Source organism: Pipistrellus hanaki (genome assembly GCF_964339955.1).
Source record: "Pipistrellus hanaki genome assembly, chromosome: 5".
In the NCBI taxonomy this organism is placed as follows: Eukaryota; Metazoa; Chordata; class Mammalia; order Chiroptera; family Vespertilionidae; genus Pipistrellus; species Pipistrellus hanaki.
Window position 1 is genome coordinate 600,202 of NC_140507.1, and position 12,647 is coordinate 612,848.

The 12,647-nt window shown below is 69.1% G+C and overlaps 2 protein-coding genes across 3 annotated transcripts in view; one reads left to right on the plus strand and one right to left on the minus strand.

Annotated features, from left to right (window-relative positions):
* NUDT1 (nudix hydrolase 1) overlaps positions 1 to 12,647 on the plus strand; it is a gene marked incomplete at its 3' end in the record, with an annotated part of 283,181 nt that overhangs the window by 90,223 nt on the left and 180,311 nt on the right. The gene's annotated exons all lie outside the window — the stretch shown is intronic.
* Positions 454 to 9,304, minus strand: TMEM184A (transmembrane protein 184A). Of its 2 annotated transcripts, XR_014795211.1 has the most exons (10): positions 9,199 to 9,304; positions 8,465 to 8,689; positions 5,289 to 5,454; positions 4,830 to 4,920; positions 4,669 to 4,744; positions 4,131 to 4,222; positions 2,946 to 3,115; positions 2,615 to 2,809; positions 825 to 2,214; positions 454 to 589 (listed from the first exon to the last, which is right to left on the minus strand). XR_014795211.1 is itself a non-coding variant. In XM_084886263.1 (9 exons), exons 2-9 carry the CDS (start codon positions 8,687 to 8,689, stop codon positions 2,003 to 2,005), a joined length of 1,227 nt encoding a protein of 408 aa, XP_084742389.1. In that variant the 5' UTR covers positions 9,199 to 9,304; the 3' UTR covers positions 541 to 2,002. The 2 variants fall into 2 exon arrangements, 1 of the variants encoding a protein (XP_084742389.1); XM_084886263.1 differs by having other exon boundaries at positions 541 to 2,214.

Sequence of the window (12,647 nt, forward strand, 5' to 3'; positions counted from 1 at the left end):
CCTGAGCTGCCTGGTCCCGTGCCGGGCGGCCAGCGGGAGGGGAGCAGGCTCCCTCCCTGGTTGGTGGGCAGGGTTCCGAGGTCCCACCTGCCCTGGCCGGGGGCCATCCACGGACACAGCCTCTGCAGTGGCCGCTGTCACCCTGAGCTGGTCAGTGGCAGCCACAGGTGTCCCCAGCTGAGCAGATCCCTGGGGCCGGCCCAGCTGATCATCGAAAGCCTCCAGACCAGGAGCCGGAGCCTGTGCATGTGAGCGGTGGGCACAGGCCCTGGCCTCCTTCCCCCGACCGCCGCCCCCCCAGGCCCTCCACATGGACCTCGGGGCCGTCTTACAGCGAGAACACCGAGGCCCAGGCAAGCCGCTCCTGCCCGTGGCCACGGCAGGCCCCACCGGGAGGCAGGCCCGAGTCCTGAGCGGCAGCCCTGACGCCCCAGGTCCTCTCGTTGGGCAGGAGCCTGGACATCGGCTCTGTCCTCACGCTGGACCAGGTTCTGCCCACGACAGGAGTCTCGGGGCCAGGACGGAGAGAACGGGTCTCCGCAGCTGTGACCGCAGGTGGCTCAGCCTCCGGGCATGGCCGCTTCCCGGGCTGTTGCGAGGAAGTGTGTGCCGTCTGGCCAGCTGCTTGGCAAACGCCGACCTCCCCTCCCTCCAAAGCACCAAGCCCAGCACCGCCGTCCATCCCTGCACAGCCCACCCGCCGCCCGCCGCCCCCGCGTGTCCCTGGCCTCTGATGGCCGTGCACAGCGCTGGGAGCGCAGGCCCTCGGGGGCACATGGGTGCTCCCCGGCTCAGCCTCCACAAGGCCCCTGCCTGGTCGGTACCTCTCCCTCCGGGAGGGCCGAGCCGCAGCCAAACCGCAGACCGAGCCTGGGTGTGCGCCTCAGCGGCCGCCAGCTGCAGAGGCCAGATAAGCCTCGGGGGACCTTCCAGCGGGTGCAGAGGGGGCGGCCTCTCTTATCAGCAGCCGCTGGGCCCGGGAGGCTGCCCCGGAGCCCGTCCCAGGCCCAGGGAGGACCCCGCCATTGTGGACACCGCTGGCCAGTCCATCTGAGGAGTTTGGATCTGGCACCTCTGCCTCATCCCCTGGTGATGCGGGAGCAGGCGGCCCGAGGGTCGGGGGTGGGAGGGGGGCCGAGGGCATGGCCACTGGGCCTCCTGCCTGTGGGCAGCCCGTGACACTGCCCGGCCCCCTACACCTCCCCCTTCCCCCCACTCCCACCCCACCTGCTGACAGCCAGACACGGGACAGACCAAGACTGGCAGCCTTGGCTGCAGAGCCCGCTCCTCCTGCTAGGCCCCGCCCACGTGTGACCCCGACTTCCAGGCTCCCAGAGGTCTGGCAGCACCCAGACTGCTCCCCCGCCCGCGCACACACACACACACACACACACACACGCACGGAGGAGAGGACAGGACGCGGCCTCCGGGCCCCAGCTCCTCCACCCTCCCACTCTGTATGTGTGGCCTGGACCCACGTGGGCGGGGCTGGCACGAGGGGCTGAGAGGGGGTCCCAGCCTCAGGGGCGCGGGGCGGGGCATTCAGTGAGCTCCCCGTCCTGTCCTGCTTGGAGCTGGGACGCTGCCCCAGTACCCAGACTTGGCACCACGGGCCCCTTCCACTCGCCGCCCGCATCCATCAGGGCCCGGCCCCGCAGGGACAGAGGCCTCGGAGTCCTAGAAAGCCTGAGTTTATGCATAAATAAGCTCGGCTGGTGGCCCCGCACCCCCAGGCCCTCACGGGGAGCACCTCCGGGTGAGGGATGGGGAGCAGTGCCCGAGAGGACCGGCCAGACCCCGCCCAGACCCACCCCACGGCCTGAGCCCTGCTGCCGCCTGCATGGGACCCCGTCGGGGCGGCCACACAGCACCGGAGGGCGTGGCCAGCTGCACGGGTCCCTGGCTCCTCGGACAGCCGGGCGCCCGCTCCCACGGGCCGGCAGGAGCTCCCGGAGAGGCCGGGGCGAGGGGCCCTGCCCTCTCCCCGCGGCCAGACCCCGGCCTACGGGTCCTCCAAGGGGATCAGCATCCGCTTCTCGATGCTGCGGCTCCTCCGGCCCCCGCCCCCCGCGCCGGGCGGGGCCTCGTGCGTGGCCTGCTGCGTGTAGTGCTGGTAGGCGGGCGAGAAGTTGTGGATGGCGTCGCTCACGATGTCCTGCGGGCTCATGGTCTCCCGGAGGCCGCTGGAGATGCTCTGCATGGGCGCCGGGGGCCCTGCGGGCGGCACGGGGGCTGGTCACCACGGCCCTGCTCCCCTCGAGCCCCAGCCCGGCACCGCCTGCTCCTGCCCTCGGGGGGCTGCCCAGAGCGGCCACGGGCCACTGCTGCCCACAGGGGCCATGTGCCAGGCACACCACACAGCCGACCCCGTCCGGCTGCCCAGGCGCCCGGGGCCCGTGTCAAACGGCCCGCCCCTCCCCGCCCACTGCGTCCCGTCTGCGCCCCCGGACCAGGTGCAGACGAGGCTCCGGCCCCCCCGGCCCCGCCCTGTCCTCCTGCCCAGCGAGTGGACATTGGCATGCGGGGACCGGATGGGGACGGGCTGTGGAGGGCACCCCGTGCCACGCCCCCGGGCCTCCCCGAGCTCCCCTCCACCCGGCCGAGGGCCGCCCACCTGGCGAGCGGTCCTTCTGGGCGTACACGTGGCAGGGGAAGGCGTGGCGCAGGGCGATGGAGGCCAAGAGCATCTCCACACAGATGGCGAAGTTCTGGTAGCCGGCGGCCAGCGTGCCGGCGCCCACCCGGCTCCCGTCCGCGGCCTGGCCCTCGCGGATGGCGCTGCAGCGCTCCAGGATGGCCAGCAGCACGCCTGGCGGGGACGGCCGCTCAGCACCCGCCGTGCGGGGCACCGCAGCCAGACCCGCCCGCCTCGCGCCCTCCGCGGCCACCCCCACTGCAGCCCAGCACCCGGCTGAGGGCCCCGGCCATGGGCGCCGGCCACCCACCCTGCCAGAAGGAGAGGAAGATGACGGCCTTGATGGTGAGGAACTTGAGCACCGGCCGGAAGGGCCGCAGCAGCTCCCGGGTGGCGGCGTAGAAGAGCAGCAGGGCGTAGAGCGCCAGGCTGACCGAGGCGTTGTACACCAGGGTGACGTAGAGGTAGCCGCTGTGGACGCTGAGCACGGGGCAGCGGGGGTCAGGGGGCAGCGACGGGTCAGAGGGCAGCGGCAGGTCAGGGGGCAGTGGGGGTCAGAGTGCAGCGGGGGTCAAGGGGCAGCGGGGGTCAGGGGGTAGCGGGGGTCAGAGGGCAGCGGGGGTCAGAGGGCAGCAGGGGTCAGGGGCCACGGCCGGGCCAACAACAAGCAGACCTGCACCTCCCGCCAGAGGCACAGGGGGCGCCAGGGGTGGAGCTGGGGCCCGGCAGGGAGTCCGGACCCAGCGGTGAGGATGTGACTGCCCCTTCCACCAGCCCGCTCACTGCCTGGTAGGGGTGCCTGTATGTGAGCGTGTGCATGTGTGTGCATGTGTGTGTGTGTGTGTGTGTGTGTGTGGACCTTGCCCCGAGTGCCTCGATCCAGCCCTGGCTCTCCCTCAGGCCTCGGGCCTGGCCTCCTCAGGGCTCACCTGGGACAGGGCCCGCACTCTCCTGAGAGGAGGGGCCTGTCCCAGGGGCTGAGCCCTGCCCACCCCTCATGCCCACGGCCCACCCCCCACGCCCGCAGCCCACCCCCACGCCAGCGGCCCACCCCCCACTCCCGCGGCCCACCCCCCACGCCCGCGGCCCACCCCCCACGCCAGCGGCCCACCCCCCACTCCCGCGGCCCACCCCCACGCCCGTGGCCCACCCCCCACTCCCGCGGCCCACCCCCCACGCCCGCGGCCCACCCCCCACTCCCGCGGCCCACCCCCCACTCCCGCGGCCCACCCCCACGCCCGTGGCCCACCCCCCACTCCCGCGGCCCACCCCCCACTCCCGCGGCCCACCCCCACGCCCACGGCCCACCCCCACGCCCGCGGCCCACCCCCCACGCCCGCGGCCCACCCCCCACGCCCGCGGCCACCCCCACGCCTGCGGCCCACCCCCCACGCCTGCGGCCCACCCCCCACGCCCGCGGGCCACCCCCATGCCCGGGGCCACCCCCATGCTCGGCGGCCACCCCCCATGCCCGAGGCCAACCTGCCAGCCTTACTTGAAGTCCCCGTCGTGGTATTTGCCAACCGCCTGTAGGACGATGGTGACCAGGGCCATGACCGGCTTCACAACGCAGAACTGCAGCGTGGCCTGGGCGTGGGCGAGGGCAGGGAAAGTGGGGGGGCACAGGGCAGAGTGGGTGAGGGGTGGGGGGTGTGGGGGGGCGCAGGGCAAAGTGGGTGAGGGGTGGGGGGCACAGGGCAGTGTGGGGTGAGGGGTGTGGAGGCGCAGGGCGGAGGGGGTGAGGGGTGGGGGGGCACAGGGCGGAGGGGGTGAGGGGTGAGGGGTGGGGGGGCACAGGGCGGAGGGGGTGAGGGGTGGGGGGTGGGGGGCGCAGGGCAGAGTGGGTGAGGGGTGGGGGGCACAGGGCAGAGTGGGTGAGGGGTGTGGAGGCGCAGGGCAGAGGGGGTGAGGGGTGAGGGATGTGGGGGGGCACAGGGCAGTGTGGGGTGAGGGGTGTGGAGGCGCAGGGCGGAGGGGGTGAGGGGTGGGTGTGGGGGGCGCAGGGCGGTGGGGCGGGCGGGCGGCGCCCTCACCTGCTTGCAGAAGCGCAGGAAGCCGATGGAGTAGGCCGTGCCCCGCAGGCAGCAGGTGCTGTACAGGCAGCTGGACCTGGGGGTGGAGTCCCTGAGGCCTGTCCCAGGCCGGCCGCCCGCTGCCCGGGGCGAGGGGGACCCCTGGGCTGGGGGGCGCTTACTGGATGGGCTTTCCCCGGATCTCAGCCATGATGGCGCTCTCCCCGCCCAGGTACTGGAAACAGAGGCTCAGGAAGCTGTAGATGACGAAGGCTGCGGGGCCAGCCCGGCCGGCGGGCAGTGAGCCTGGCGCCTCGTGGGCACCGCCCACAGCACGTCTCCCCGACCCCCACGCTGACCCCACTTCACGGAGGACAAGCCGCGGCTCAGGCCACATCGCAGGACCCTCCCCTCACGCCCTCACCGGCTCCCAGCTCGGCTCTGGACCGGCCCCGCCCCTGGGGGCCCAGAGCGGTGGCTCTGACGCCCACCGACGAGCCCACCCGGCAAGAGCCCCGCGTCCCTCTGGGCCCTGGGCGGCCCCCGCACCTCAGCCCCCGCAGGCGGATCCCGGCTGTGGGGCGGCCCCCGGAGGCCCGGCCGGACGCACTCGGCGGGGACTCGGCGGGGGGCTGGCTCACCCTCGTAGCAGTCCCGCAGGGAGTCCAGGTAGACGTGGTGCTGGCGGCTGCCCAGCAGCAGCAGGCTGAGCCACGAGTCGAAGGCGTAGACGGGCACCACGAGCAGCAGGCGGACGATGTACCGCTGCTCGCTGGGCACCGTGTAGGCGCGCAGGTGCAGGTAGATCTGGGGGAGGAGAGGGCGTGGGGCCGCCACCCTGTGCGGTCTCAGCCCCCGGTGCATGTGTGCACTCACTCACTTACTCATTCATTCAATCACTCAGTCATCCACTCACTCACTCACTCACTCATTCACTCACTCACTCACTCATTCATTCATTCACTCACTCATTCACTCACTCAATCATCCACTCACTCATTCATTCATTCACTCACTCAGTCATCCACTCACTCACTCACTCAGATTCACTCATTCATTCACTCACTCATTCACTCATTCAATCACTCAATCATCCACTCACTCATTCATTCACTCACTCACTGGCTCACTCATTCACTCACTCACTCATTCACTCACTCATTCACTCACTCACTTATTCATTCATTCACTCACTTACTTATTCATTCATTCATTCACTAACTCATTCATTCACTCACTCAATCATTCACTCATTCATTTGAGACCCTGCCAAGGGCAGTCCTGGTCCCAGGGGCACAGACATTCCGGAAGGCAGTCTGGCATTTCGACGGGGAGGTACCCTTTGACCCCCGAAGAGGAGATGAAGAAAGGCTTGCAGGTGTTTTTCAGTGGTTGCCAACCTAGGCACCAGGAGGTCAGGGTTCGGTTCCCAGTCAGGACACGTGGCCAGGCTGTGGGCTCCATCCCCGGTGTGGGGCGTGCAGGAGGCAGCCGGTCGATGATTCTCTCTCATCACTGATGTTCCTCTCTCTCTCCCTCTCCCTCCCTGAAATCAATACAAACGTATTTTACCAGTAAAAGGCCACGAAGGGTGCTGGTCCGGCCGAGAACCCTGAGGACCACGCCGGGTTCGGCCACACACCAGGGTGCCACGCAGCCAGAATGGGATGTGCCCTGGGAGGACGGGGCAGACACGCCAGGGTGCGAGCGGGCAGGACCCGATGCCCTGGGAACGCACCGTCCACATGGAGGAGAGGCTGCCCCGCCCGGGGCATCGGGAACAGGTGACAGAGCTCGTGGTTTCTCTGCGGGAACATACAGAGGTGACGGGCCCTGGCCGCGTGGCGCAGTGGATAGAGCTTCCGTCTGCGACCGAAGGGTCCGAGTCCGGTCAAGGGCACGCACCTCGGTTGCAGGCTCCTCCCTGGCCCCGGCCCGGGCTGGGGCGTGTGCAGGAGGCAGCCCACCGGTGTGTTTCTCTCACATCGATGTTCCGTCTTTCCCTCTCCCTGAAGACCAATGGGAATGTCGTCGGGGGAGGAAAACAGCAAAGCGACAGGGTCCGGAGGAAGAGCCGGCAGCTGGTGCCTGGCTGCGTGCTCCGAGGGCTGCCAGGAGGAGGCGCCGTGAGCAGGGGCGTGGCAGGGAGGCTGCGCGGAGGAAGTGCCGGAGCAGAGGCCTGCTGCCAGCGTCCCGGGGCAGCTCGAGGGCAGGCGGGGGCAGGCGGCTCCAGGAACAGCCTCCTTATCGGCCGCTCACGCCCTCGCTGGTGAGAGAGTGGACTCTGCTCCGGGAGCGGGCACGGCCGGGTTGCGTGGCCTTGGCCGGACGCTGCCCTCGCCGGCCTGGTTCTTGTCTTTAAAGCAAGGGCTTACGTTCCTGTCTGTCCGCTGGGCTCCGCTGGGCAGAGCCTGGCAGGGGGGCGGGTGGGCAGGGGTGGGGCCGAGGGTGGGGCTCGAGAGCTACAGCCCAGCATCTCCGTCAGCCTGTCCAGGCGGCGGGACCCCGGGAAGCACAGACACACACACACACACACAGGTCCCGGATAGACAGATGGGGAAACCGAGGCTCAGGCTGCAGCTGGGACGGGGACAGCCCACCCTGGGCTCTGCGTTGCCGCCCTCTGGCCTTTGCTCTGCAGACGACAGCCTCCGGGGGGGGGGGGGGGGGGGGGGTGTGGCTTCGTGCCGATCAGACGTGCCACCCACCTGCCCGTCTTCCCGCCTCCTACAGGCAGTCCTCCCTGATGGCCGGACCAGAAGGGACCCCCTCCCACCCTCCGCGGCACCGGGGCCTGCCTGGCCCACCCTCACGCCTGTGTCTGTTTTATGTCTGGCATTTCTTCTTTTTTTTTATTTTTTTAAAAAATATATATTTTATTGATTTTTTACAGAGAGAGAGAGAGAGAGAGAGAGAGAGAGAGAGAGAGAGTTAGAAACATCGATGAGAATCATCGATCAGCTGCCTTTTGCACGCTCCCCACTGGGAATATGCCCGCAACCAAGGTACATGCCCTTGACCGAAATCGAACCCGGGACCTTTCTATCCACGGAGCCAAACCGGTTTTGGCGTGTCCAGCATTTCTACCTGAGGCCACGAAGCAGGCGACTCTCGCTGAGAGGGGTGCCCACGTCCCTGCCCGCCAGTCTCCTGCCCGCCAATCCAGCCCCCACGCCAGCGCCGGTGGAGAACCGGTGGGCAGCTCTGCTCGCAGCTCCCGCAGCCTGCCATGGCTCCCGGCACCCGTGCTGAGGGCCGCTCCCCACACGATGTCCAAGGCCCCTCCATCCGGGGGCCCTCGCCCTGGTGGCCACCAGCTCCTGCCTCCCACCTCTGCTCACCCGCTCCCGGGCAGATATGTCCTCTGGGCTGGCACATCGCTCTGCCCCGCTTCCCCCGTGAGGAGTCTGAGGGGACAGCTCTGACCCTGCTGACTCTCAGCGCACGCAGAGCAGGTCCCAGCCCTCAGCCGCCTCCGGGGACGCTGCCTGTGGAGGAAGGAGGGCCCTTCCCCTCCGGCCAGGGGAGCTGCCAAAGACCCCGCCCTCTCCAGCTTCAGTCTTCCCCTCTGTGAAATGGGACCATTCCGCTGCCCTCTGAGCAGGGCTGATGAGCAGGGGGAAGGCCCTCTGCCCTCTGCAGACCTCACCTTCCCGCCCCCCTCGCCGCCTGTGCCCTGGCTTGCTGCCACTCGGAGAGCCTGGGCATGGCTCCTCCGTCTATCCGGCTCTGACATCAGCGCCACGGCCACCGCGTGAGGCACCATCCCAGTCGGGCCGGTCAGGGCCCGGTGACGGAGGCGCGGAGGGAGGCTTACCTGGTGGCAGGTGAGCACCAGGGCGGCCCACACGAACACGCCCGATACACCGCGGGCCAGCGCGCTGGTGAGGAACAGCTGGGGGGCCTGCGAGCTGTTGCCCCCGCCGGCCATCTGCGGCCCCCAGGGCTCTGTGGGTGCGGCCGGCGGCGGGCTGGGCTGCAGCCGGGTTGCTGACACCAGGGAGGCACCTGCCACCCCCAGGAGTCCTGAGGGGTCAGCCATCTGCAGGGCAGGGAGGACAGGGGGGCGGGGGGACAGGGCAGAGGTGTCTGCGGGCAGCCCGGGGCCGGGGGCAGGGAGGGTCCCCCTCCCGGAGCCCACAGGCTGGCCTCCCTGTGGCTCCGGGGAGTCCAGGGGGCAATCCTGCCCCTTCCCGCCTCAGGCTGCCCGGCCCCTCTGCACGGGGAGGCGGCTCCCGGGCCCGCGGCTCCCCGCCCGGCCTGGGCTGGACGGCAGCCTCCCGCCTGTGACCTCTGCCGCCCGGCTTGTGGGGAGCCCGCTCTCAGGGGCCGAAGTTGTCTGGGAGAGCGGGGAGCCCGGTGGCGGCCTGCCTGGCTGGGGAGCAGGTGGCTGGAGGGGCCGGCCCAGCCCCGCGGCTACGGGAGGCTGGGGCCCGGCTTTGTCACGGCCTCCACCCGGCTCCGCCGCTGCCACCCTGCGGGCCGCATCCCACCTCCCTCCCGCCCCGGGCGGTCCCGGCTCCCCCTCCGCCGCCCCAGCCCGGCACCTACCTCCCGGCAGGAAGCTCCGGGCCCAGCCCGCAGGCCCGGCCGCCAGGAGAGCCCGGCCGGTCATTTGTGCGGCCACGTGGCCCCCCCTGGCGGCCCCCCTGGGTGGGGCGGGGCTCCGATGGGGCGGGGCCACGGGGGCGGGGCGCCCACCTGAGCCACCTGCGGGCGCCAGGGGCGTGGCCTCCTCGGGGGGCGGGTCCGTGGGAGGGGCCTGGGGAGAAGCGGCGGCCCCGCCCCGGCGACACCCGAGCCCCGGGCTGTGCTCCGCGGCAGCTGGTCCCCGCACCCCGGCCGCCGGGCCTCCCTACCCGCACCCTCGTGCCAGCTGGCCGGCTGCTCCCCCGAGAGGCGGGCGGCCTGAGGGTCCAGGGGGCAGAGCGGGGCCGGGGGTCCCGGGGGCAGGGGTGCCGGGAACATTCTGGGCTTGGGGGTCCTGGGCTCTGCTTGGCACCCGACTCCCGCGCCCAGCCTCCCTCCCCCGCCCAAAGGTGCGAGCTCAGCCCGGGGAGGGGGGGACGGCCGGAGGCCTCGCTGGTCCCGGCCCCGCTCCGGTTCCACGGGCTGCGCCCTGGTGCGGAGGTGCCTGCTCCGTGCGGTCTGGGACACCCCGTCCCCCGCGCCCAGGGCACTGGGGGTCACGCCCACATCGCTGGGATCGCTGGGCCCAAAGGCTCATTCCTGTTCCCATGGTCCCCCGAGAACACAGGAAGGCCCAGGGAGAGGCCACAACCCCTGGAATCCACCGCCTGCTCCCCTCACTGTCTCCCCGGGGCCCCTCCCAGCCCGCAGGCCCCCGCAGCTCTGCCCGGACCCCCTGCACCGCGGCCTCAGTGTCACCAGCTCTCATCGCCCTGAGACCCTCCCCGAGCTCCGAGCTCCGGACTGGGTGCCGCCAGGTGGACTCCACCTCCTCCAGCCAAAGCGAGATCCTCCCGGCGCCAAAGGGCCCACCCTGAGCCCCACCCGCCCGCGACCCTGTCCCCGCACCCAGGGCCAGCACAAGTTGGCTCAGCGCGCAGCAGGGCTGCTGCCTCCGGACAAGGGCTCAGGGCCTTGAAGAGTGACAATCCATATATATATATATATATATATATATATATATATATATATATATATATATATATATATATATTATTGATTTCATAGAGAAGTGAGAGGGAGAGAGAAACATCAACGATGGGAGAGAATCATGGATCAGCTGCCCCTGCACACCCCACACTGGGGATCGAGCCCACAACCCGAGCATGGGCCCCGACAGGCATCAAACCGTGACCTCCAGGTTCACAGGTTAACGCTCAACCGCGGAGCCCCGCCGGGGGCAGCTCTGCCCTTTCTTCACAGGCAGCTTGCACGGTGCAGAAAGGTAGGTGGAGGCCTGGTGGTCTGTCCCCTAGCTCTGCCAGCGACCAGTGGGACGAGGGGATTTTAAAAAATTACATTTATGTTTTTATTTATTTAGGGGGCGAGGGGACTTTGACATCAGAGCTGATTTATGGCTCCCGAGGGTCCCCAGTTCCCGGGAAGGTCCTTCCACTCAAAGCCCCCCTGGTGGTGGAGGCCAGACCGTGTTGCTCTGGGTTGTTCTCCCAGGCACATTCTTGTTCGGCTGCCGCCTCCAGGAAGGCCTCCAGAGAGCCCGGCTCTGCAGCGTCCCCACTCCAGAACCTCTTGTACACCGTGGGCAATGGCTTTGCCTCGCGGGGCAGCTGTGGCTTCAGCTTGGCCCTTCCTGCCAGCATGAGCCTTGTGTGCCTTTTACAAACCCGGACTCTGCTCGGCCACCTCACAGGCCCTGTGCTGCTCTGGGCCTCTGCTTTCTCATCTGCAGAGGTGAGTCTGGGGCCGTCCGCCCCTCCCTGGGGTACAGCCTGCAGGTCTCTGCCATCACTGGGGGCCTGGGACCCCCCTCTGCTGCGCCCTGAGCTCAGGGGAAGGTGGCCAGGTGGTCCTCCGGGGCCCAGTCCTGCCGATCAGGCTGTGAGCAAGGAGCATGCTGTGGGCGAGTGAGGCGACCCTCCTTGGGGAGAGGGAGGGGCCCGGCTGTGCTGAGCCGCCCACAATGAAGCCGAGGGCCAGCCCATGTCGGGAGGAGAGCTGCTCTGTACCCTGGGGCTCTCTGGCAGAATGAGACCTTGACCCTGGGCAGCTGGTGTCAGGGCCCACACCCACTTGGGAGGTGGCCAGGCCGGCTGGGCCTGATTTTCCTGTCAGGCTGGACGGCAACCAAGCCTGTCACAGGACAGACCTGCCTGTCACAGGGCAGCCGGGGCCTCTGACCACTGTTTACTCTGACCAGGTGGCCAGGCCCGGCAGGACAGGGGTTGGGGGTGCAAGAAGCTGCCACCCAGCCCCAGACCTGAGTGCCCTCATCCCCAGTAACCCAGTGCCCGCGGCTCTTGGCCTCCATCTGGCACCGCACCTCCTTCCAGATCAGCGGGCAGTCTGGGGACATCTCTGAAGGCAGGTGGCTCCTCTCCCACGAGGGACAGGACCCCCTTTCCCTGCCCCAGCCCCTTCCGTAGCTGAGCTGCGCCCTGAGCTGGCAGACAAGGCAGGGCCACCGGACACCCCGCCTCCCCAGGCCAGCCCCTGGGGTCCCCTGGCCCTCCCCTGCTGGCGCCCGGCAGGGGCAGGACGAGTCGCTGAGCTTTGTCCTGGCCACACCAAGGCCGTCAGCTCACTCCCATCACCCAGGGCGTGGGGTCGGGGCCACTGGGCCAGGACTCAATGTCAGCCACGGGCTCAGTGCTCAGGCCTCCGGTCACACCGGGGGAGCCGGGGCAGAGAGGGAAGGGGCAGTGGCTGGACCCCGGGTCCCTGACCTCCCAGCACTCCCTGCAGGACAGGGAAAGCCTGGAGGACAGCCTGTCCTGGCCACTCCTCCCTCCTCTGGGGCTCGGGGCTCTCTGGGGCCCCTCGGGGTGGGGGAGCAGGAAGGGGTCGCCTCTCGGTGGTCAGATCCCTCCTCACCTGGGCCAGGGCCAGGGCCAGAGTCAGACTCATGGGTGGTGAGCCTGACCCACCACGCACTGTGCCTGTGATGTGACCTCGGGCGAACCCTGGGCCTCCCTCAGCTGTTCCCACAGGCGGTGGGAACCCCCAGGTGCAGGGGTCAGCCGTCAGAGCAGGGGTACAGGAGGCCCCTTACCTGCTCCTCTTAAAGGCGGTCACGCCCGGCTGGTGTGCTCAGTGGCTAATGTTGACCCCTACAACGAGAGGTCACCGGTGGGTTCAGTCAGGGCACAGGCCCGGGGTATGGGCTGGTTCCCCAGAGTGGGGTGAGCAGGAGGCAGCCGATCCATGCTTCTCTCTCATCGATGGCCCTCTACCACCCCACTCCCTCACCTTTCCATTTGGATATGTATGTATTTTTAAAATATATATTATTTTATTGATTTCAGGGAGGGAGAGAAACATGAATGATGAGAGAATCATGGGCCAGCTGCCTC

What these genes read in the sequence shown, in the direction of transcription:
- TMEM184A (XM_084886263.1), bottom strand. Translation starts at nt 8,689, where the DNA reads ATGGCTGACCCCTCAGGACTCCTGGGGGTGGCAGGTGCCTCCCTGGTG. An exon ending in TGGTGCTCACCTGCCACCAG is followed by an intron (nt 5,455 to 8,464) that starts GTAAGCCTCCCT and finishes CTCCTCCCCCAG; the next exon opens with ATCTACCTGCACCTGCGCGC. An exon ending in TACCACGACGGGGACTTCAA is followed by an intron (nt 3,116 to 4,130) that starts GTAAGGCTGGCA and finishes CCCCGTGCTCAG; the next exon opens with CGTCCACAGCGGCTACCTCT.